The sequence below is a fragment of the Semicossyphus pulcher genome, unplaced genomic scaffold (assembly GCF_022749685.1).
Source record: "Semicossyphus pulcher isolate SPU_LCO1_2020_fin unplaced genomic scaffold, fSemPul1.0.p SCAF_13, whole genome shotgun sequence".
NCBI classification, from domain to species: domain Eukaryota; kingdom Metazoa; phylum Chordata; class Actinopteri; order Labriformes; family Labridae; genus Semicossyphus; species Semicossyphus pulcher.
The window spans coordinates 31,565,724-31,588,887 of NW_027211637.1; the positions used below are offsets into that span (position 1 = coordinate 31,565,724).

Genomic DNA, 23,164 nt, shown 5'->3' on the forward strand with positions numbered 1-23,164 from the left:
ACTATAGTATGACATGCTATACTATGACTTTAATTTTTTTTGACTCATTAAAGTATGACATGCTATACTATGACTTTTTTTTTTTGACTCATTAAAGTATGACATGCTATACTATGACTTTTTTTTTTTGACTCACTAAAGTATGACATGCTATACTATGACTTTAATTTTTTTTGACTCATTAAAGTATGACATGCTATACTATGACTTTTTTTTTTTTACTCACTATAGTATGACATGCTATACTATGACTTTTTTTTTTTGACTCATTAAAGTATGACATGCTATACTTTGACTTTAATTGTTTTTTTACTCACTAAAGTATGACATGCTTTACTTTGACTTTAATTTTTTTTTTGACTCATTAAAGTATGACATGCTATACTATGACTTTTTTTTTTTGACTCATTAAAGTATGACATGCTATACTTTGACTTTAATTGTTTTTTTACTCACTAAAGTATGACATGCTAAACTATGAATTTAAATTTCTTTGACTCACTATAGTGTGACATGCTATACTTTGACTTTAAATTTTTTTTGACTCATTAAAGTATGACATGCTATACTATGACTTTTTTTTTTTTTACTCACTATAGTATGACATGCTATACTATGACTTTAAATTTCTTTGACTCACTATAGTATGACATGCTATACTATGACTTTTATTTTTTGACTCACTATAGTGTGACATGCTATACTATGATATAATTTACTATATCAATGTAAAGAAAATCCCAACAAAGTAGAATGCAGTCAGAAATGACAAAACATGCAGGATGTTCTTCATAATGAATATTTTATTTTATTTTATTTTGAAGATGTGTGGTCGTCATTACAGCGTCCTCCTCCCCCTCTCTGTACCTGTCTGTTCTCATAGACAAAAACTGTATATTTTATTTTTTTGTTCACAAACTTGCAGTTTTGCTAAAAGCAGCACACTTTTGATCCAGTGTATGTACTGAGCTAGTTACAGTGTTAAAAAACAAACAGGAGCTGTTGTCTCCATAAATATATCACTAATAAACCATAATAACATCATTCAAAAATTACTATTTCCCACAGATTTACAATCTGCGGCACAATCTCTATTTACATGTATTAAAATGTTTAAAGTGAGCTGATGCCTGGTTATTCTATGAGCACACATTTTAGCATGGGCAGTGACGGCTTGCAGTCCTCTAACCAGGAAGTCCGTTATACTCTAATCCTTCTCCAGATTACCAAAATGTTTTATCCACAGAGTTTCCATTTATAACTTGTCTGTGTACAAAACCAAAAATGTGGGTTCTTCTTTGAAAACCTCTGTTCAAACGTATTGCTAGGTTTTTTAGTAGCAATTAAAAAAACAGCAGAATTTCCATCTGTGATCTGTTGAGGAAACTTTGAGTATCACTTACTTCCTGGTTAATCAATAAAAAAAAAAACATAATTTCTGGATTCTTTCGAGGCAAAATGTCAACCAGAAAATCTCAAAAACATATGCTTATGTTAGCTTCTACCAAATTGGATAGCTAGCATACGCAGCATATGTTAGCTAAACATAAACAATCACAAACAGTCCCACTTCAAACAGTCTTATATGAAGACCTCTAATATGGCGCTTAAAAACTGAGTTACAGTTTCTAACGTTTAATTTTTAAGACATTTCTGTTCAGACAAAAGAAACTTTCTTTTTAAAACAAAGGTTCTATATTATACATGCATAGGTCTTTTGTGCTTAACAGCAACATATTTAAATTAGTCAAAGATGAACCAATCTTAACTTAGATGATTTCAACATTTATTTTTATACAGTAATGGTGACTGCAGATCTTACTCACTCTGGATCATCCAGACATTAAACATAAAAGCAAACAAACAACCTTTCTTGTGCTTTTTGTAAGATGCTAATGAGTCGAATGTTTTATATTTATATTCTAGTGTTCTTCTTTATAACCATGTGAGTGATTTTCTCCTTTGGAACAGTCCATCAGTCCAGCTGTGTGGTTTACAGATGTGGATTACATGTCTGATAATCAGCAGTCTGTCTTTATGTTTTGTAGATCTGGTGGTTTCCTCCCGCGGCACTAGGGGGCAGCGCAGCACTAGCTCCTCCCTGCACGTCAACAAATCCCATCCTCTGCCTCCTCTTCCTCTGCTCGGTCATCTTCAGGAACACAGGAAGTACAGTAAATCCATACTTTTCAAAATAACGTCATTTAACTTCAATCAAAGATCTCTGATAGAGAAAACAAAAGAGCTAAACAGAGGAAATAAGTTTCCAAATCAGAACTTCAGCAGGTAGCACGTCTGTGCCACGTAGCATCTTATTAGCTTACAACTGGTTTAGCTAGCAGGGATTTAAATTGCAGCCTTGTTTTAAGGTCAAACCTGATGGCTGTCAAAACCAGCACAAGTGAGAGCTGAAACTTTGACCCTTGAACCCTTTGACTTAGATAAAAACAAAGGCGAGGTAAAAAAACATTTCAAACTTTTATTAGAAACTTGAAAGTAGCTGCGTTTGTTGCGACAGAAGTTAATGAGCATTAAACAAAATTTTTTTGAACTTGGAATACTATAATTATTTCAGGAAATATGTATGACTAATATTGTTTTACTTTACATGTATATATAATCTCAATTAACCCCTGCAGTACTCCAAATTACCCCTAGGGGCACTAAAACCCCATTTGAAAAACTCTCTTCTAACCTACACAATCTGTTTTTCTAGTTAGTCAGGAGCGAAATTCAGCCGGTCTTCCTGAACCCGTGCACGTGTGTGTGTGTGTGTGTGTGTGTGTGCTAGTACCTGCTCTTTCAGCTCAGTCAGCTGAGTGGTCAGGGTCGTCACCACCTTCATCGTTGACGACAGTTTGTCCTGTAACATCCTCATCTCGTTCTGCTCTCCGTCGCCGTCGGTGACCACCAGAGACATGGCCTGCATCCGTGGAAACCAGTCCAGGTTGTTGTTCTGAAACAAAAGACATTTCCATGTTCACATCACGTCCTTGTTGTTGTCCTATTTAAATAAGCTGTGTGTGTGTGTGTGTGTGTGTGTGTGTGTGTGTGTTTTACTTTGATCATGTGTGCGACGTAGCTCTCGGGTCCCGTGTAGTCCGTCTTGTTCTTCTCGCGCACCAGAACGATGAAGTACAGGTAGTTCCAGATGTTGTGCTCCGATTTAATGTGCTCCTCAAATGACACCGTCTTGTTGTCAAACTTGTCTCTCTCCAGACCTGCAACAACACAGATCAGTCATCACATCCAACTCTTACTGATGTTATTAAAGCATTCCTCACATGTGACCCTGCTTTGAGCGCTCTGATTGGTTGTTTGTACCCACCACAGATGAAACACGTGGTCTTCAGTATCTCCTCTTTCTTCTGTTTCTCACTCCTCAGGTCGGCGAAGGTGTCGATGATGACACCGAAGATCAGGTTGAGGACAATGATGATGACGATGAAGTAGAACAACAGGTCGTACACCACCCGGGCCGGAAACAACGGCTCCTACACACACACACACACAGAAAAAGTATCTGTTAAAGTACAAGCTCACAAAGCACCATGTAAATTAAAAGCTCTTAGGTATCATCAGTTGGATTTAAAATGTTGTAGTAAGATACTGATGTGAAATCGAGCAGCAGCCTCCAGAGTTTAGAAATGAAGCCAGCACTGAAGTACCAGAACCAGCAGTTCCTCTGGTGTCCACTTGAGGCTGCCTCCAGCAGTGAGTCAGTCCCCATAGAGCCCCATGTTAAACTTTACAGCAGAAACAAACATGTTTACAGCCTGGTACAAAAAACAGTTTGGGTCTCTGTAGCTCATTTGGACATTTTAACATGGGGCTCTATGGGGACTGACTCACTGCTGGAGACAGCCTCAAGTGGACAAGAGAGGAACTGCAGGTCTTGGCTCCCCTTGGTAACAAACCCTGCAGATAGATGTTTATGACGGATGGATACAGAGTGTTTCGGTATGAAGTGTTGCTCACATTCTTGGACGGTTTGCGGAGAACGTCTCCGACTCCTCCTCCGTTCCTCAGTCCGTGATTCAACACAGTAACGATGCACATTAACAGAGTGTCGCACGCTCGCTCCGAGTCGGCCTCCTCTGAAACACACACACACACACACACACACACACACACACACACACACACACACACACACACACACACACACACACACACACACACACACACACACACACACACACACACACACACACACACACACACACACACACACACACACACAGCTGCTGTAGTAATAACTTGAAGTGTTTTCATCATGCTTTAATCTCAACTTTGAAAGCTTCGATCCCGACAGCGAGTCACATTCCTCCTGACTCACCTGCCTCCTCCGCTGCTGCCACATCCTGCGTCTCCGCGGTGCAGCTGACTCCGTCTGCAGTGCACGACTTGAGGAAATCCTGAGAGGCTTCACTCTGCTGAGGAGCTGAACGACAAGCACACACAGAACAGTCTCATTGTACTTCTGTTTAAACTTAGGGACACTTTCTGTTTCTCTTTGCTACAAACAAATACTCCAATGTCCCACAATAAAGACTGAACCATGAACTGAAAAATTCATGCTTGTCGGAGTAATGATGCCAACTCTGTCTCTCCAACAATCATATTGCCGTAATAAATATATTTAACACTTTTAAAGAGAAATGTATAAACTGCTTCTCATGTTTAATCCAGGAAAAAAAAACAGATGAAACAACAGAAATAAAAAAAAGTGCAGCATCAGATCGGTCCGCTTTATTTCCCTCTTAGTTTCTCTCATTTAACTTGTGTGATTTGATTTTGTACATTTGGTTTCACAGTGCACATTTTGAGTGTTAGGGGAACCAGATGACAGCTCACGTTAATCGTTGAGCATATGACAAATTAAGAACTTCGGAAACAACATTTTTTAAACAACCCAAAGATATAAAACTGATTCTGCAGCCTGACAGAGTTCAGAGCTGAGGAGCCCTGGACCTTCAGTCTTTTTTAGTCTTTAGTCCTTACGTATGAAAACTTGAATGCTTTGATTTCAGATCAGATCTGAACTAAGACGTTAGCAGGATGCTCTTTGATTGACAGTTCTTTCTGACCAATCATTTAGCTTCACTCTTCAGTATCGGCTCAGCTCTCCTGGAACATCGACACAGGTGATACCAAAGTACCAGGTACTTTCCAAACTTTTGCTGATCGTAAACCACAAAAGGAAGGGTCCCAGCTGTGCCATGCAGTGGAAAAGAGGTTGTAATCTAACAAAGATGATAGAAAGGCATGCACAAGCAGGAGCTTTCTTTGTGCGTTACCTGCAGCGATCTGCGCCAGCGGGTCGACCTCCATGATGAAGTCCTCCTTGAGGCAGAGGAAGCCGACGATGGAGAAGAGGTAGACGAGGATGAGAGCGAGCAGCGCCGTCAGCAGGATGGAGCGGCCGTTCCTCGTCACGCTCTTTATCACGTTAAACAGAGTCTCCTCCCGGTAGATCAGGTCAAACAGCTGCGCACGCGCACGCGCACACACACAGAGGCCATGTTAATACACAGATCAGAAGCATGAGCAGTGCCATTAATAAGTGTGTGCGTGTTTACCAGGATGCTGTAGAAGAGCTCGTGGACGAACAGGCCCAGCGTGGAGGTGAGGACGTAGGCCAGGTGGTACAGGAACTCTACATCCATAACCATGGCTTTATATCCCATAATAAACGTCCCGTTGTTCCCCACGAAGCTGACCACAAACACCACCTTATTGATCAGCTGCAGGAGGAACACGCAGCAGGTTAGCAGACCGATAACTTAGAACCAGAGAGCAGAACATATTCTTTTTAAACATGAGACATTTCTTTATTTTTTACGTATTTTGGTACAAAAAGTTCTTGTTGTTTCCACTGACAGGCTCAGATTGTTCTTCTAAGTGTGTGACAACATGACAGAAAGGATCCCTACAGAGATAGACCTTTTTGTTACAGAGGAAGATGATTGTTTTAACCACACACAGACGTTACATCGCTCTCTGCAAACACACCAGACTCCACTGAAAACAAGACTAGGTCTACACCTCGTATGTGGCTGACCGCAGCAGGTCAGTGTGTCACAGGACTGTCCTTATGAGGCCGATGACAACGTGTTTGAAAGCAGGTGTATGCTGCGGACGTAGGTGAGGACAGCAGAGGAGCAGCGGAGGAGCAGCGGAGGAGCAGTGTACCATGTTGTGAATTATGTTGTTTGTAAAGTGCCTTATAAATAAAGTTGACTTACTCACTTCCTTATAAGTGTAACAGAGTGTTTCTGCCGTGTGGTATCCGACACTTCTGTTGTGGTTTTTGGTTTGAGAATAATTCACAGATTTTTTTAGAGCTCATCAGTCACAGAGACTTTAGAGTCCTCTTGAAGCACAACGAGCTGTGTTAGGTAAAGCATTTTAAAATGTCTTTAATGTAGCTACAAATGATTGTATATAAAGATGGCCGACGCGTCTCTACCTCCTCTTGTTGAACAAAAGTGAACCCCCCCGGTGCGGGCGCTGCCATCATCTGTATCCGGAGTGAGTGCAGTAGAGATCGGCTGGTGGAGCCGCAGTATCGACGCCCCGCCCCTTCCTCTACCCGACACACACCTTTACCTTGTGTCCTTGCCCTCAGGTGGGCTCCGTCTGCAGCAGAACAGCTTCTTGTGTCGGTCTGAAGCAGATATTTACGCTGATGGAAAGTTCAATGACTGTAGTGTTAGTGTTAGTTATGTCTCCTCTCGCCGTTCCTCCTCTACTCTGCTACTCGGGAGGAATCATGAGGCCACGCCCCCTTTTTATGGCATCAAATAACTAATTAAAAGTAAACTTGTCAGAAAAATGAACACTTGGACATAAATCAGCAGATAAGAACTAACTATAATGACAGAAACCATGTTTGAGAAAAATGTATTTGACGTGTATTTAGATTTTATAGTTTGACTCATGTCCCATCTGTTAACATGGAGGAGGCGGGCTTTATGAGCTATACTGCAGCCAGTCAGCAGGGGGCGATGGCGATTGGCTTCACTGTTAGGGAGCTGTCACGTCAGCCATCTTTTTATACAGTGTATGGTCATAATACACTAAAGTGAGTGTCCCTCATGTGCCCAGGTGGTAGATGGGTAATGTAGTGTTTCTCACATTGAGAGACCCCAGCAGTATGAGCGTGTTGCCGATGCCCAGGTGGTAAATGGATCTGAGGATGAGAGCGAGGGTGAGAGGCTGCAGGCCGTAACGCTGCAAGAACAAGCCCAACACGGAGAGACCGGTCAGGATCCAGAACAGCATCAGCAACAGGGAGTCATCGATGGCTCCCACTGAGGAGGAGGAGGAGGAGGAGGAGGAGGAGGAGGAGGAGGAGGAGAGGCAGAGTTACTATGATGACAAAGTGCAGAATGTAGTAAAATAAATATTAGTAAGTAAACGTACAGTTGGTAGTTCTGAATGTACACACAAATCCACAGTGAGCGCCTGTATTTTTACTCTCTGCAGATCCGTTACAGACGGTCATGAAATCATCTGCTCGCCACAGAATAAACTTTTATCACTCTAATGTCCTCGTCACTCACATCGTTTAAGACAGATTAACTGAAGAATGGAACTTTATTCTGAAATGTGCAGACAATGAGCTGCCGAAACTTCAGTTCTGATTCGTAACAGGTTTAACGGTGCAGGGTCCCTCCTCTCTGGTTTAACAAACTGGACTTTTACATTTGCAATAACATTAAAACAATTTAATAAATAAATTACGCACATTGCTGATGGAAAGTTTGTTTAGAAGGTGACATTATTCTAACTTATTTATTTCAAACTTTTTGAAATAAAAATTTGTGAATAAGCAGGAAATTCAAATGCAAAAGTCTAAATTGCAATTTTATTTTGTGCATCAGGTGGACACACTCACTGAAATAGTAACATTTGCATGAGTAGTACCGGTGCTACAAGTACAGTAGTACTGTAGCAGTCGTTTGCAGTAGTTCTGATAGTATTAACAGCTGCACCTTGTCCTGAGTCGTACGGGTAGAAGAAGGCGATGATGAGGTTGATGAAGACGGCCAGGTTGAAGGAGATGGTTCCCCACAGAGACATCCTCCTGGAGAACCAGTACAACACGGGCATACCTGCAACACACACACACACACATACACAGATTAACAATGCTGGCCTTCAGTAGCGGAAGAACCCAGAGTTCTTTTGCTCGAGTAAACGCAGCAATAAGTGAGTAAAAGTCTTGAAAAGTAGCAGCAGAAAAGTAAAAGGTACTCATTGTGCAGAACCAGTTTAAAGCACCAACACATCATCTCATTTGATTATTATTACAGATGCATTCATGTGTTTATTAGTTTAATGTTGCAGCTTGTAAAAGAGCTCACTGACTATGAGGCTGTTAATGATCCGCAGGGATCAATAAAGTTTCATGTTTAACATTTAGAAATCTTTATTTGTTTGTTGGTTATATTCTGATTTTTTATCTGAACCTGAGAAGAAACCGTTTCTCATGTTCAGACAAACGAAGCGAAGTCAAAAAATAAAAACAAACTCTTTAAGTGATTAAAAGCTTCGTTTGTGGCTGTTATTGCGTGTGTGTGTGTGTGTGTGTGTGTGTGTGTGTGTGTGTGTGTGTGTGTGTGTGTGTGCGTGTGTGTGCGTGTGTGTGTGTGCGTGCGTGTGCGTGTACTCACTCCTCAGCTTCTTCTGCCACTCCATCTCTCCGTGCAGGAAGGAGGTCTGTTCAAAGAAGTGTGTGACCTTTGACCCCTGCTCGTCCTGCTCGGTGGTGTTGAACACTCTGAACTTTGACTCCTCGGTCAGAAACTCACAGATGGGATGAACAGGAAACACGATCTGCTCCATGCTGCGGTCATCACGCACAATCTGCACACACACACGCACACACACACACACACACACACACACACACACATTATAAGAGCTCCGTGTCACCTGGACCAGACCAGGGTCATACTGAAGGTCATACTGAAGGTCATACAGGTATAAGCAGTAGTAGCAGTACCTCTATCTGTGAGGTGAGCAGGTCGTAGTACTCCAGCGGGTCCTGTTCCACCACAGCAGCTGGAGCTGAAGACTTCAACATCTGAGACAGAGGTCGGTTGTTCAGGTTCAGCTGGAGAGAAAAAGACAATCAGCAGAATGACGTCAGACACTGTGATGGAGGGATGGAGCGAGGGATGGAGGGAGGGATGGAGCGAGGGATGGAGCGAGGGATGAAGAGAGGTTTACCATGGAAGAGATGCCCTCCTCTCCCTCTTTGCTGTTCTTCGGAGCCTTCAGGAGGTTCTGCAGGACTTTGTTGTGTCTCGCCAGCTGCAAACAAACAAACAGAGAACGTATGTTCAGACCTGCAAACACTGAGCAGAGTGAGACCTCCTGTCAGCCAATAGCAGAGGACAGAAGGACCCAGGGAGCCAATCAGGAGCTTGTGTTTGGTCACCTGCTGAGCCAGGATGTAGATGTTGTGTCCCACCTCACGGGGAGACACCTCCACCTCCTCACACTCACTCTCCTGCTGGTAGGCCTTCTTTATCACCTCCACCTGCGCGCGCACACACACACGCACACACATTAACATTTTATTATACTGACTCAGTGTTCCAGAGGAATCTGTGGGGACGACTCTGACCAGCTCTCGGGGTCGCAGGTTGAACAGGATCCTCTCTGCGTTCTCGCTGTCGTGTCGACTCTCCATCAGAGCCAACAGCAGCTTGGAGGCGTTGTCCTGCCAGGAAGAAGAAAACATCAGCTGACAGGTAGATCAGTGCACACCTGCAGTGTGATGTGATCCGTGTAGTCATAATAAAACATTGTTGCAGCGATTTTACGTTGAATCTTAAAACGTTTGAGGAGATTCACTGAAGCAGGTTTTCCCTGAACTGAATTTTATGGCTTTTGTTTTGAAGTTTATTTTCGTGTGTCCCACAAACAGAGACCACAGCCCTCAGCGCGGCGGCCCCGGGTTGGACTCCCACCCTCGACCCCTTGCAGCGTCGCCCCCACTCTTTCTTCCTGTTTCTGGCTCGAGTTGTTTGCCTGGAAAGTTCCCTCTAATTATTTGTGACCTCGAGACTTCGAGCGTCACACTTGTGCAGTTTTCAGACTTCACTTCTTGTTATTCCTCTATTTCAGCTCCAGTTAGCAAATTATACAGAAAAAAGCATACAGTATCAATTACTCAAACTCGTGTCAACATATTCTGAGCTTAATCCAAAACCATGACTGACAACCTTCACAGACATTATGTCAACATAGAGTTACACTAAGTTATAGGGCTGCTAAAGCTGCTAACTCCACTAAACTCAACATTAAACACGAACACTTCTTCAAGCTGCAGCTTAAGGATGCATAGTCCTGATACTTCGCACTAGTTATGTTCCTTTTGTTGTTGTTTGATGATTAATGTGAGCTTGGTTGTTGCGCAGGCCACGAGAGACGAAACAGGACTGGCCACAGGAAGTGTAAACATCATTTTCTGCAGCACTTATTGGGTTAGTCTGAACTTTACACCAGAGTCTCTCAGATGGACGTTACATCAGAGGGGTGTACTACAGAGTGTGCCTGAAGCCGGCCCTCTTTCAACCTGGCTAAATCACCATGGTAACTTCCTCTGCAAAGCTCACCTGGTCAGGACCAGTATACCCCTCTGTGGTGCAAACAAACACCAACACAGCTTTGGTATCAAATTCATTAGTTTGAGTGTGGACGTAGCGACCTAACTTGTGCCTCTCAGTTCTTCCCCTCCGTGCACAGCGTGTGTTTTACCTTCAGCTGCAGCACCATCTCCATCTGATACCGACACAGAGGACTGATGTCATTCAGGATCAGAGCTGTGATGATGTCGATGCCGTTCGACTCGTGGGTCACGATACACGTCTGAAACACACACACACACACACACACTGAATGTCCACGTCCCCCATCTTCTGACACTCAGAGATAAGCCCCTCCCCCTCCTGTGATGCCTACCTGGTTCTCCTGGCAGGGCCCCTGGCAGTACTCTGTGAGCGTCTCCAGGGTCTGAGTGATCAGGTGGACGTTTGATTCGTTGATGTAGAGGCCCAGCAGGCCCAGGCCTCCGGTGGTGCTTCCACACATGATGTCCAGGAACTGAAGCGTCTCACACACCAGGTTGTAGTTGGTCTTATTGTTCTGGCAGCGCAGGAAGTTCTGCAAACATACACAGACAAACACAAGGTCTAAAATGGCCGACATGCATGTTTATATACAGTTAGTCATTCAGTTAGTTAGTTAGTTAGTTAGTTAGTATTAACTAACCTGCAGGTCCTGGTTGTGGTTCTCACACAGCAGCTGCAGGAACCTCAGGATGGGCTTCATGATGATGACAGCTGGTCCCATCTCCGTCTCCACCTCCCTCTGCTCTGCTGCCGGCTGAACCGGGAGGACCGAGGCGCCCGGTACCGGGGCGATGGACTGACCCTGGACCAGCAGGGAGTGACCTCCTGAACCAGGAAGGACTAGTGCTGAAGAGCCACCTGCACCAAGGGGACAGTATAAGTCATTATATATATTAACTTGTGACTTAAAAACAAGTCACAGACCGGAGCTCACACAGAGAGTCGATGTCATGAAACCTAACAACAGAACAGTCCAACAGTTTAACGCTGTGATGTGGAGGAAGTGAAACGTGTCTCTCACCGCCCTCCAGCTCCTTCTCGTTGGCTTTGTGCGTCATCTCTCCCACGTTAACAGACACGGTAGCCTTGATGTCGGTCTGAGCTTCTTTCATCCTGTCATGAAGAACCTTGAAGAACTTCTCGGACTTGTTGTCGCCCATCATCAGTTTGTAGAACGAGTTCTGCGGTTAATAAGAATCAAGAATAAGAATGAACGAGACCAAAGAGCTGTGAGAAAGAAGATACACAAGATATGTGAAGAGCCCAATCAATCATTTTAAGACAGTCACCTTTGACTAATATGGCAAATTGTGTGTGTGTGTGTGTGTGTGTGTGTGTGTGTGTGACCTGTATCTCCGTGTTGCCTCCCTCCAGCAGACAGATGGCCAGCTGGATGCTCTCCTGGAAGATCTTGTCGTTCTTGGTGCTCATCACCAGATCAGTGAACAGCTTCGTGCCTCCCTCTCGATCCAGACGACACTGAACCGCAGCCACCGCCGCCCAGTCCCGCTCCTGCTCCCCGCCTGGCGCACAAACAAACACTTTATCAATGAAAACTTAAATCTATGTAACTATAAAGTTAGTAAAAACAACACACGGCTGTTTGGAGTTCTCCCCAATAAGTAAATTATGTGATGATGGAAATTGGAGTCTGTCTCTCCAGATTGGCATTCCTCTCAAACACCAATCATGCGTGGGAACAGAGTCTTGAGTTTGACATTTAAGGCCGTCGCCATCTTGAATTTTGGGGCGAGACGTGACCATAATGAGAACACAGACCGGGTCAGTGATTGTGGTCAGTACCTGCAGCTCCGAGCTCGGCCAGGTCGTTCTTCGGGTTGTTCTTCTTGTTCGGAAACAAATAATTCTGCAGCAAAACTTTCCGCAGTGAAATTCCCTGAAAGACGACATAAACAGGAAGTCACTTTAAAATCCTCTTTAATAACTTTAAAGCTACACTGGGATGTCACACATGTTCAGTCAGTAGAATGTCACAGTTCTCTTTATAGAACAATGAGACAGACGTGAATGTGTGGAAACAAATTCAGACTGTAACATAAGAAAATAACAGTTATTAATAGTTGTAAGATATTGACCAGCGTTTTGTTTGGTTGGTCTTTGCAGGCAGTAAACATAGCTGCCTTTGCGGACATGTTAGATCAGTATATTCCAGGTTATTAAAGCTCTGAAGCTGCAGAAATCTGCACCTGGTGTCATTTTAATCAAAGTTTACATCAGAACAACAAACAGTTCAGCTTGTTATGGTCGACACACAAAGATAAAAGCAAAATAAACTTTAAAAGAAACAAGAGAACTTCAGCTAGGCCCACAGCTAGGCCCACAGCTAGGCCCACAGCTAGGCCCACAGCTAGGCCCACAGCTAGGCCCACAGCTAGGCCCACAGCTCCTGGGCAGCTGGCAGCTGGCAGCTGGCAGCTAGCAGGTCTACATCCTAACTGAACTAACTCACTGAGGAGCTTCGACTCCTGCTTTGAACAGGAAGCTCCTCCTACAGACAAACCAAAGTTCGATCATTATCAATTAAGACGTTCTTGTAACATTTCTTTGTACAAACAATAAAAACTTTTTCTAATCGTGTTCCTCATCGTCCCAGAACAAAAACATCAACACCACACGTTTGTTCAGAGAACTTAAGAAAGACGTGTCCCTGAAACTGATTAAACACCCCTCTGCACTCCACTCAACATGGTACGGTCCGAGTGACCTCTACTACAAAGCCCATTGGATACTCTCACTTCCTGTTTGGCAGTTTGCACCCATGAACAGCAGGTGATACAGGTAGCAGCTCATGTAACAAACATTTGGTAAACAAAGTTCAATACAACAAATAAATGATTTTGAATTAACGTATTAAAGAATAATTGAGTCACTTTTTCCTGAACAATGTAAACGTTGACTGCTTGGATACTGAAATGACAAGAAATCCATTTTGTTAGCCGGTTAGCATGCTATACCCTCATGTGCTCCCTATGCTAACCTAGCTTAGCCACATAGCTAGTGATGCCTGCAGCACACAAGAAGAGCCTGAACATACTCACATCTAAAGACGTTTCAGTCACAGAGTAACTTTTTACAGACTTCAGCTAACTTCCTGTTGAGATTATTTCCCATCATGCTCCTGAGACAGAATCAGCTTTTGTCCACAGCTGCTCCTGTGTGTGCTGTGATATCTGTTAGCTGGGTTAGCATTACGAGCTAGCAGGCCAGCCTCCATGTTTACTATCTAACTAGTTTGCTACTTCCTGCTTGGTGCTGGAGAGAGCGCTCCTATTGGTTGCTGACAATGTTCATGTCACTTAACTTTTGTATTTGCATGAGCAGACTAAAAACTACTGCTAACAAACATGTTTGATGTGAAGCTCAGGAAACAGACTTAAGAAAGATAACTGAAGTCCAAGAGCACATTTATAAACAAGTGTTCACCAAAGTGCTTTTACAGAGACATTAAAGAATATTGTTAAATACTGATCAATGAATGAGGATCAACATTCTCACATTAACTGTTTCCTCACTGACCTTTTCATCAAAGTCCAGAGTCCTGATCAGCATCTCCTGCAGAGTTCTCAGAACTTTAATACACAGCTTCTCCTCTGCACACATCAGGGCCTTGGTGTGCTGGATCAGCCTGCACACACACACACACACACACACACACACATTCATTTTCCCATCATCTGTGTGTGTGTGTCAGCACAGCAGTAGCTCTTGGAGTCTGAGGACCTACTTGGAGATGAATCCTCCGGACTCGCAGCGCTGTCGGGCGTCGGTTCCTTCCAGAAACAGCAGCTCGGGCTGATGCAGGACGTCCACCAACACGGACAGCTCAGCGTTCACCAGCGGCTTCAGACGCTCCTCCAGAGTGTTGATGATGTCCTGACGAGCACGCACAGACACACACAATGTCAATAGCACCATTATATTATCAGAATAAGAAGTCTGTGACTCAGACTTCGTTTATTGACATTTGGAGTGATTTCTTTTTGGCTTTAGACGAGGGTTGTGGTGAAATCTCTCATCAGACGGTATAAGAACTTGTTTCCATAGTTTCAAATCACACTTGATCACACTTGATTCTCTAGCAGGAGGGCAGTCAATAAAAATAAAATCTGTCTGATAAAAGTATGTTTTAGGAAGAGATTTAAAGTGGAATTTTGAAGTCAGCAGCTGTTGTTTTTTTGCAAATGAAAGCAGAAACTCTAAAATAACATAATCCGAGGGGGTAAACGCGTCCGTCTGTTCACTAAAAGTTCTTGTTGTTTCCACTGACAGGCTCAGATTGTTCTTCTAAGTGTGTGACAACATGACAGAAAGGATCCCTACAGAGATAGACCTTTTTGTTACAGAGGAAGATGATGGTTTTAACCACACACAGACGTTACATCGCTCTCTGCACACACACCAGACTCCATTGATAAAAACACTGATTTTAGCTCACAGGACACAGGAGCTGCTGCTCTGCTGCTGCCTTAATCTGTTAGTTTCTTTTGGTTGTTTTGAGTTACACAAACATTGTGTTGATCCAAACTAGTCACACAGTAACACAAAGAAAACAGATGAATGCAGCAGTAGAGCAGCAGCAGCTCCTGTGTCCTGTGAGGTAAAATCACTGTTTTTATCAATGGAGTCTGGTGTGTTTGAAGAGAGAGATTCTTTGCAACAAGGGAACCAGCAGATAGCAGGATTGTTTTCACTATACACTGGGAGCCAATTATCACAATTTCTGTTACGTTTGAGTAAAGCAGCAGAAATCGTACCCTACAATTTTTATCAGTGAGGGTTTTGTTCTTGTGTGTATTTTTCTGGTTTCACTGTGTTTTTGTTTGTTCTGGTACCTGTAGTTTCTCGATGATGTTCTTGTAGTCCCAGGGGTTGCTGGGAGCGATGGGTCTGGAGGAGCGGGACGAGGACTTGTAGTTTGGGTTGGAGCGGGACAGAGAGTTGAGAGCAGACGTGGACAACATGGTGCTGATCTGAGCCTCCAGGTCGAGAGGGAGAGCGATGGAGCGACTCTTTGCTACAGAGAGAGACAGTCACATCTATGTTAGCAGTGTAAACACTCATCACAATCTTTTCAGCCTGCAGGTTTCTCTTTGAGTAGATGCAATTCGTTATTCCCCATCAATAGTGTGTGTGTGTGTGTGTGTGTGTGTGTGTGTGTTACCTGTCATGGCGAGCGTCCTGATGCAGGTCTCCACCTGTCCTCGGTGCTGCTGCTGCAGCCAGGGACAGTCCAACAGTCTGACAGACGACTGAAGCAGCTGAGTCACGATGGTGTGATGAGTCTGAGACAAACCATTTAAAAGTTATGTTATTGAAAACACAGGAAGTCCTCTTTAAGGTGTGTTGATAACAGGTATGCAGGTGGTCCTGACCTGCAGAGACGTGCTGTTCTCAGAGAACGGGGAGCTGAAGAAGGCGTTGATGGTGTCAAAGACCACGTTGATGATGTATTTCTCCAGGATGGGATCAGAGAGGCGCTTCTCTCGTTTGTTACACACCTGCAGACATCACACACACACACATGAAAAAACTGTGTGTCTATGTGTAAACTGACACACACACACACACACACACACACACACACACACACGTCATGACTGGAGGTTATTACTGATCCTAATAACTGTTTCTCCATCAGTACAGTCAGCAGGGCGGAGCTGTTACCCTGGCCATGTCCACTGTGAAGTCTTCAAACAGCTTCCAGATGTGGTTGGATGTGTAGATCTCCTTCATCTCCACCTCTGTGTCCACGTAGCAGTGATTCACAAAGTTCACATAGGCCACCTTCACCTGGAGAGACAGACGGAGAGGCAGAGAGATGGATATGAATTACAAGTGTATTAAAACAAATACTATGACGGAAACTCTGAAAGAGCAGTTACAGTGTGGAAAAGGTGGGTGGGACCAGATTGAAGACATGGAGCTGATTAAAATAATGATTTGCGCACACAAACACACACAGTCGGTACCTCAGTGATGCAGTCCTCGTGTGTCACCACTCGGACCACGTCCTCCAGCGGCAGCAGGGACGTACATTTGATCTCAGTGTAAACGTTCTTGCCCTCTGCACAGGCTGCTAACAGCTCCACCAGAGAGATGTGGTACCTGCACAGAGGAAAGCAGCGTTCAAGCTATGGCGGGGACATCTGACTGTGATGTATTATTCTGTTGGGCACTTGTTTATATGATGGACCCTCTTTGCAATACAGCCCCTGACCACGGCAGGCTATTTCTGGTAGAAATATAAAGAGGTGCAATACAGCGCTGCACCATCAGTGTTTACATTTACTAAACAACATCCTGAAAAATACGTCATGAGGTTCACTGGCTTCATGTAAATGTTGGCTTATTATTCCCCTAAGAACTGCACAAAGCACGGGGAGGTTACAAACGTCTTCTTCCTGATGGTGATGGTTTCTTACAGGCTCCGAGTTTTCAGCTGTACTGCTGCTACGTTTGAACCACTTTATATAACTGTTTTCATACCTTGCGTTGGAGCCATTTCAGTGTACTTGTACTAAAGTAAAGGATCTGAATACTTCCTCCACTACTACAGGTACATAGTCGTCATGATTACCTGAGTGGGCTGCTCTCACCGACCCCCTCCCTGCTCTCTGCCATCAGCTCCAGCATGACGTTGAACGAGGCCTTGTCGTTGTAAAAGACGACCACGTCCTCGCCTGCGTTGGTGAGCTACAGAGAGAAAACAGTGTTACATGATCACAAACACACTGACAGTCTGAAACAAAGCGACTCTTCTGCTCCTCTTCCTCACCTCGGTCATGATCATGTCCTGGCACTTCTTGACATACTTGCCCTCGGCCTTGATGATGGTGTGGAGGAAGTTGAGGTACTGAACGTGACGGCCGTGCGTGGCCAGACAGTGGATGAAGTGCTGCAGGACGCTCTCAGAGATCTCAGTGCAGAGCTGGAAGTTGTTACTGAAGATGTGCTGCACCGTCTCTGCCTCCAGCAGCTGCAGACGGAGGAGGAAAGATCACAATGCGACAACTATTTTTACTCTGCTTAATCACGTGATTATTTATTCAATAAGATAATAAGACAATAACAACACGTTTTTGATATATTAACCAGCAAATGTTTGCAGGTTTTTCTTGCACCAAAAGGTAGACTGAGCTCATGTTTCTGTACAGAGTTACATTATCAATTGCTGAAAACCAGTTGACAAATAAAAAAGTCCCAAGTACCAAAAAAGTTCATACGGTGTTATATGAGACAGAAAACCACCAAACTGGAGAAACTGGACCCACTTCTGTTTGACATTTTTCCTTGATGGATCACTCAAACTATTACTTATTGATCACCTGCATCACTGAGTTGAGTCCCTGACAAAGCTCTTGACTGGCTTAGATCTTTTCTTAAACACATGACAAATGGAAAAAATATAAACTCAACCCTCGCGCATCTCTTATGTGGAGTCCCTCAAGGCTCAATCCTTGGTCCCCTTCTATTTTCCATCAATATGCTTCTGCTTAGCTAAATTATTCAGAACCTCAGCATCAAATTTCACTGATACGCTGATGACACCAAGCTGTACCTCAGTTCAACCCAGTGACCAGACTGGACAAACTCCAACAGCATCAGTTATCCAATGACATAATGCAAATAAAGAATTGAGATGTTGAACGTTCTTAAGTTTGATAAACCGGTTAAAACCAAATCCAGTTTCTTCCAGCTCAAAGTCACATTAAAAACAGGACTTTCTTATCACATCCAGAATAAAACTTGTCATCCTCTGATATCCTGAGGAATCAGTTATTGCAGCTCCCTGTTTTAGCAGATGTAGAAAAAGGGAGCATGTCACTGGAACAGGAAGTTAAATTTACAGTTCCTGATTTTCATGTTTTCGTTTAAAGCTCTGCAAGTTCTCACCCCGACTTACATAACTGAACTTCTACACCTGTACAGTACAGCAAGGCTCCTCAGGTCAAGGCCAGTCAACCAACCCAAGATCCAAGCACACAATTAAATCAAACAACCTTCAACGTCATTTTTTGTTCATTATCTGCCGATCAAAGGATCAGTAAAAACAGCAGTGTACCCCGGGGTTGAGGAAAAGGTTGAGGTTCTTGTGCAGCAGAGCCTGGTTCTCCTGGTTCCCCATACAGAACTTCTGCAGGAACAGATGAGTGTACCTGATGATCTCCTGCATCTTCACATCGTTCTGTAGGCAGACAGAGAGGCAGAGACGAGAGGGTTTACCGTGAAAAGAATTGTTTTAGTTTTCACTTTAATTTTTGCTCTTTTTAAACTCCGACTAACAGAACTACCAGGCTGAAAACATTGTAAGAACAATGCTGCATTTCTCATCAGCCTTCAAGGATTTAAGAGAGACGTCATAGTCTGAACCAAAGCGACCTCATCCATAAGAAACTGAAGCAGGATTGTAGAGAAGCAACAGTCTGAAACACTAAAAGCATCAGTGACAGATACTCTAAGAGCTCATCAGACACGGCTCAGTGAATCTGCTCAGGTACTAGTATTGTGGAGGTAGCCGGTCTTACCTGGTCGTAGGACACCTGCAGCAGGTCCAGCATGACTTTATGAGCTCCCATGTTCTTCAACAACCTCTGCTGCTTCTTCCAAACTCCCGTGCTGCACATCTTATTCAACCTCTCCAGGATCTACACAGGAGAGAAAGGGTTGACAGAGAGGTGGCGCATGATTAGAAGACGCATTTTAAATAAAATATTCTCTTTCGATAGATGATGTAATCTTTCTGCCAAGGAAAGTCCGTATTTGCATAAGTAACATCTATATTGATAAAGTAATCTTATTGCAAGTGATGTGGGTTTAAATACTAATAGATAAATACAAATAAAATATGATATCACTTTTGTTTGAAGTCACTCAGAAAGTGTCGGAGTTTCTCACAATGCAGTTTACAGTATATGAGTTTCCTCTATCCGGCTTTGTGAAAAACTGTTCGTTATACATGAAGGCTACCTGGAGAACAGGTGCTTGTGTGTTTATGTAATTAACTATAATTCAAAGAACTGAGGAGTTCCCCAGGGCTCAATGTTAGGCCCATGTATGGTTATTTTTTTACATACCTAAAAGGCTATTTTTAAGTTTCCAAAAAGTTAAAATTCATTTTATTTGCAGATAATACAAACTTAAAAATCAGGATTCATTTTGACCCTGAAGACTGATAAATAAAAAATAATGATTGTATCTGAAAACATTTGGGAGGTACAGATAATTATAGAAAACCTGTCTCGCTTAAAAGTTTTAAAAATGATTAAATAAACAACACTTTGTCAACGAAGGGAAGAATTGTTTTACACTTGTTTGCTTTAACATTTCGGTTATACATTGTAAGAATGATGTGTCTTTTCTCAGGAGGAAAGTGGTTTGGGTTTTGGGCTACACCCTGAGGCTACGCTGGTTCAGTTCAGTTGGTAGAGCAGGCCATACACGGAGGCTACAGTCCTCGATGCAGGGGCCGCAGGTTCGACTGCTGTCCTTGGCCCTTTGCTGTATGTCATCCACAGTCTCCTCCCCCCCATACTTCCTGTCTCTCTTCAGCTGTTCTATAATATAGGCAAAAATGGCCCAACATTTAAAAAAAAAATTATGTTAAATATTCTCAAATTGGAAGAAATTTATTGAGCAGAAATTAAACATTTCTAACGTGTCTAATGATCGACCAGTCCAGACTAAAAGTTTCTGTCATCAAACAGCATGATTCAGATTTGACGGTGGTGAAGAGGGTGAAAACATCTTGAATTTCAACTCTGATAGTTTAATTGATTTGATTTGATTGAAAACAGAAATATCTTGAAAGATAAACTAATTCAAAAGATCAGTGGTGCACAGATCATTTGGACTTACACACACACAGAGCGACAGCGCCTCCCGAATGTGTCTGGGTTCATTTTAATTCTGCTTCAGCTGCCAGCGCTCTGTGTCAGCTGTGGAGCACCTGCGCCTCTCTCCACTGAGAGGCAGTTCCACTGTATCTATGCATCGCTGCGATAAACACACCTTTTAAAATGCCTTGTTTCGAGTTTTGAACGCAGTTTTGGAATCAGCATTTCTGAAACATTCTCAGGACATCAGGAAATTCTCACGACATAGGTTCTCGCAAATCTCGTTTTTGGTCCAAACACACCTTTGCTGCGTTGTCGTGTTGGGAAGATGCTTCCGAGCCAGTATCAGCTTGATTATTGATTACACAAACCAACATGTTTAATGTACAAAAGTTTGTTTAGAAAGATTTAAAACATAATGTTTAATTTTTCCCTCCTTTATTAACAGTTGTGACTTTTGGCAGATTCTTTTATCCAGAGTAAAAATAATAAGATTGAATTATTCCGGCTGGTGAATGCCACCAATGCTAAAGAGACAAAGACGGGAGAACCTCATAAATTACCTCGTCAACAGAAAGAGACATCACAGCCCCTCCCACATTGATTGATTGACAGTTCATATCTTGAAAGTGCACTGCAGATTCACCACAACCAAAATGGAGACCAAAAAACACCCAGAGAAGTTTTGAAAGAGATCCCATGGACAGTTCTCCTCACCTCTTTGACTTTCTGGTAGTTCTCGTTGCCTTTCTCCAGTTTCTCCTTCTTGGGCGTCACGTCCTCTGATGCCACCTGAAGGATTCAGAGGGTAAGACAGCATACGCAGTTCTCTCTGTGGTTCTGGTGCTACATTATACACACTTAATGTACAAATCAAACCGTGTGATTAATACACAATATGTGCTACGGTCACAAACACAGGAGAGGAAATACTGGGCTGCACGTGGATGTCTACAAGACGAGGTCTCACAGACGAGGACGTGTGAAGAAAGTGACGTCACGTGGACCTTCAGAGACACTTGTAGCCATGAAATGTTGCCTATATTTCCAATTTCTTCAGATATTCAAATATATGTTGAAAAACATCCACCTATAAGAGCTCTGTAGGCAGAGTTACAGATTGGGGCGTCTCTTTCCTACATAGGTGGCTACCTTATGATATCTCTGAAAAATAGCAACAGGAAAATGGCCCCAAAAGAAGTGTAAATAAGATGTTTGATTGGTTTTGCCAAATGAAGTATTGACTGAGCGTCAGAGTAAACCCCCTGCCAAAAAGAAATCAACTAAACTGTGATCAGCAAGGACCCAACCGGCCTATTGCTTGATTAGTTGTTACTTTAACAGTTTGATTTGCAGTATAAGTGTGTATGAGATGTATGACAAAGATGCAATCATGTTATAATGACATTTTTGGAGCATTGTGGCTTCATGGCACAGAAGACAGATCAATAAAGAGAGAGACATGCAACAGAAGTCCCGAGCCAAATATGAAACCAAAACCTGTAGTTGCAGCAGAGACATCAGCAATCCCAACACCAACCCTGAGACAGGAAGTCCAAAACCCAGGATGCAACGGTTCCAAACATAAGTTGAATCTCTGTTTAGTGTATTAGTTTCATGAGTAGTATTCTGCTGGTTAATAAGAGTTAATCTTCTACCAGGAAAACAGTTCTGGTGCTGGGTTTAGTGACCTTCAGTTAGTTGATTTGTTAGTGGTTTAACACTGTTAGTTTTTAGTTTCTATTTACAGCAGCTTGGATTTTCATTCAGCCATCTAGACGTGAAGAAATGAGTGACATTAGTTTTGAAAAGATGGAAGTCTTTAAAAGTTAAGCAGTTATTTTGTTGTAGCTTCTCAGCTCATTCTTTCTCAATATGAAGCGTTACGCTGATGACACTGTGCTATACACTGCATCCCATCTATCCTCCCTCCTCACATGTACCACTTCATAATGTCATAAATACATAAAGACTGTTCATACTGTTCGAATGTAAGAAAACAACAACTTGATTTGTGAAAAGGATTAAAATCTCCAATAAGAAAAAAAACAAACACTTTGTGACTTTAAAGGTAAAACTCTTCAACCTGTATTCTAACCACAACCTCGGAGTTTTACATCTCACATCTGCTCCTCGAATGTTCTTCAGTTATTTAATATGAACTTTTTAGTCTTGATGCCTAAAAAGAAAATGCAAATGTCTTTGCTCCTCACCTCTACCTTCTCTTTCTTCTCCTTCTTGTCCTTCTTCCCGTCGCCTCCACCTGAGCTCTTCTTCTCCACCCACAGCTCAGATTTCTCCACCAGTGTTCGGAGGCGATCCAGGTCCGACTTGATCAGCTTGTAGTTCTCCACATCCTGAGATGAGATCAGCAGCTGGACCTGCAGACGCACAGGAACACATTTCGGAGGATAAACATGAGTCACAAGATGCGGCATTGAATCGAATTAGTTTTTTTTTGTTTAGTTTGAGTTGATTTCATTGTGTCATGCACAAAAAGGTGCCCAGCCCACACAGGCTTACAAGACAGTACAAGCAAAACAAACAGGAGCAAAGACAGAATGAGAACAGAAGAGTTACACCTAAATATAATGTATGTGGAACAATGTCAAATAAAGTATGAAAAACAAACAAACACAACTTCAGAACTACTTAAGCACA

At 42.9% G+C, this 23,164-nt stretch overlaps 1 protein-coding gene across 4 annotated transcripts in view; it reads right to left on the reverse strand.

The window, feature by feature from the left end:
* Positions 1-806: 806 nt before the first annotated feature.
* The window catches only part of itpr3 (inositol 1,4,5-trisphosphate receptor, type 3), a 105,432-nt gene continuing 83,074 nt past the window's right edge, over positions 807-23,164 (reverse strand). Inside the window, exons 27-60 of one of the 4 annotated variants that reach the window (XM_069660867.1) lie at positions 22,723-22,884; positions 21,221-21,295; positions 19,196-19,315; positions 18,733-18,855; positions 17,446-17,646; positions 17,248-17,363; positions 16,640-16,775; positions 16,335-16,460; positions 16,043-16,168; positions 15,832-15,952; positions 15,503-15,684; positions 14,395-14,543; positions 14,187-14,295; positions 12,453-12,546; positions 11,997-12,172; positions 11,671-11,830; positions 11,290-11,507; positions 10,981-11,181; positions 10,777-10,887; positions 9,641-9,736; positions 9,452-9,553; positions 9,241-9,324; positions 9,014-9,124; positions 8,682-8,874; positions 8,001-8,120; positions 7,141-7,316; positions 5,583-5,747; positions 5,301-5,490; positions 4,340-4,444; positions 3,979-4,097; positions 3,329-3,494; positions 3,061-3,221; positions 2,795-2,956; positions 807-2,152 (exon numbers count right to left, since the gene is read on the reverse strand). In XM_069660867.1, the coding sequence (XP_069516968.1) occupies positions 2,036-2,152; positions 2,795-2,956; positions 3,061-3,221; positions 3,329-3,494; positions 3,979-4,097; positions 4,340-4,444; positions 5,301-5,490; positions 5,583-5,747; positions 7,141-7,316; positions 8,001-8,120; positions 8,682-8,874; positions 9,014-9,124; positions 9,241-9,324; positions 9,452-9,553; positions 9,641-9,736; positions 10,777-10,887; positions 10,981-11,181; positions 11,290-11,507; positions 11,671-11,830; positions 11,997-12,172; positions 12,453-12,546; positions 14,187-14,295; positions 14,395-14,543; positions 15,503-15,684; positions 15,832-15,952; positions 16,043-16,168; positions 16,335-16,460; positions 16,640-16,775; positions 17,248-17,363; positions 17,446-17,646; positions 18,733-18,855; positions 19,196-19,315; positions 21,221-21,295; positions 22,723-22,884 (4,773 nt within the window). In that variant the 3' untranslated portion in view covers positions 807-2,035. Of the gene's footprint in view, positions 2,153-2,794; positions 2,957-3,060; positions 3,222-3,328; positions 3,495-3,978; positions 4,098-4,339; positions 4,445-5,300; positions 5,491-5,582; positions 5,748-7,140; positions 7,317-8,000; positions 8,121-8,681; positions 8,875-9,013; positions 9,125-9,240; positions 9,325-9,451; positions 9,737-10,776; positions 10,888-10,980; positions 11,182-11,289; positions 11,508-11,670; positions 11,831-11,996; positions 12,173-12,452; positions 12,547-14,186; positions 14,296-14,394; positions 14,544-15,502; positions 15,685-15,831; positions 15,953-16,042; positions 16,169-16,334; positions 16,461-16,639; positions 16,776-17,247; positions 17,364-17,445; positions 17,647-18,732; positions 18,856-19,195; positions 19,316-21,220; positions 21,296-22,716; positions 22,885-23,164 lie in introns of all 4 variants that reach the window. The other 3 variants (XM_069660866.1, XM_069660865.1, XM_069660864.1) reach the window with 3 other exon arrangements.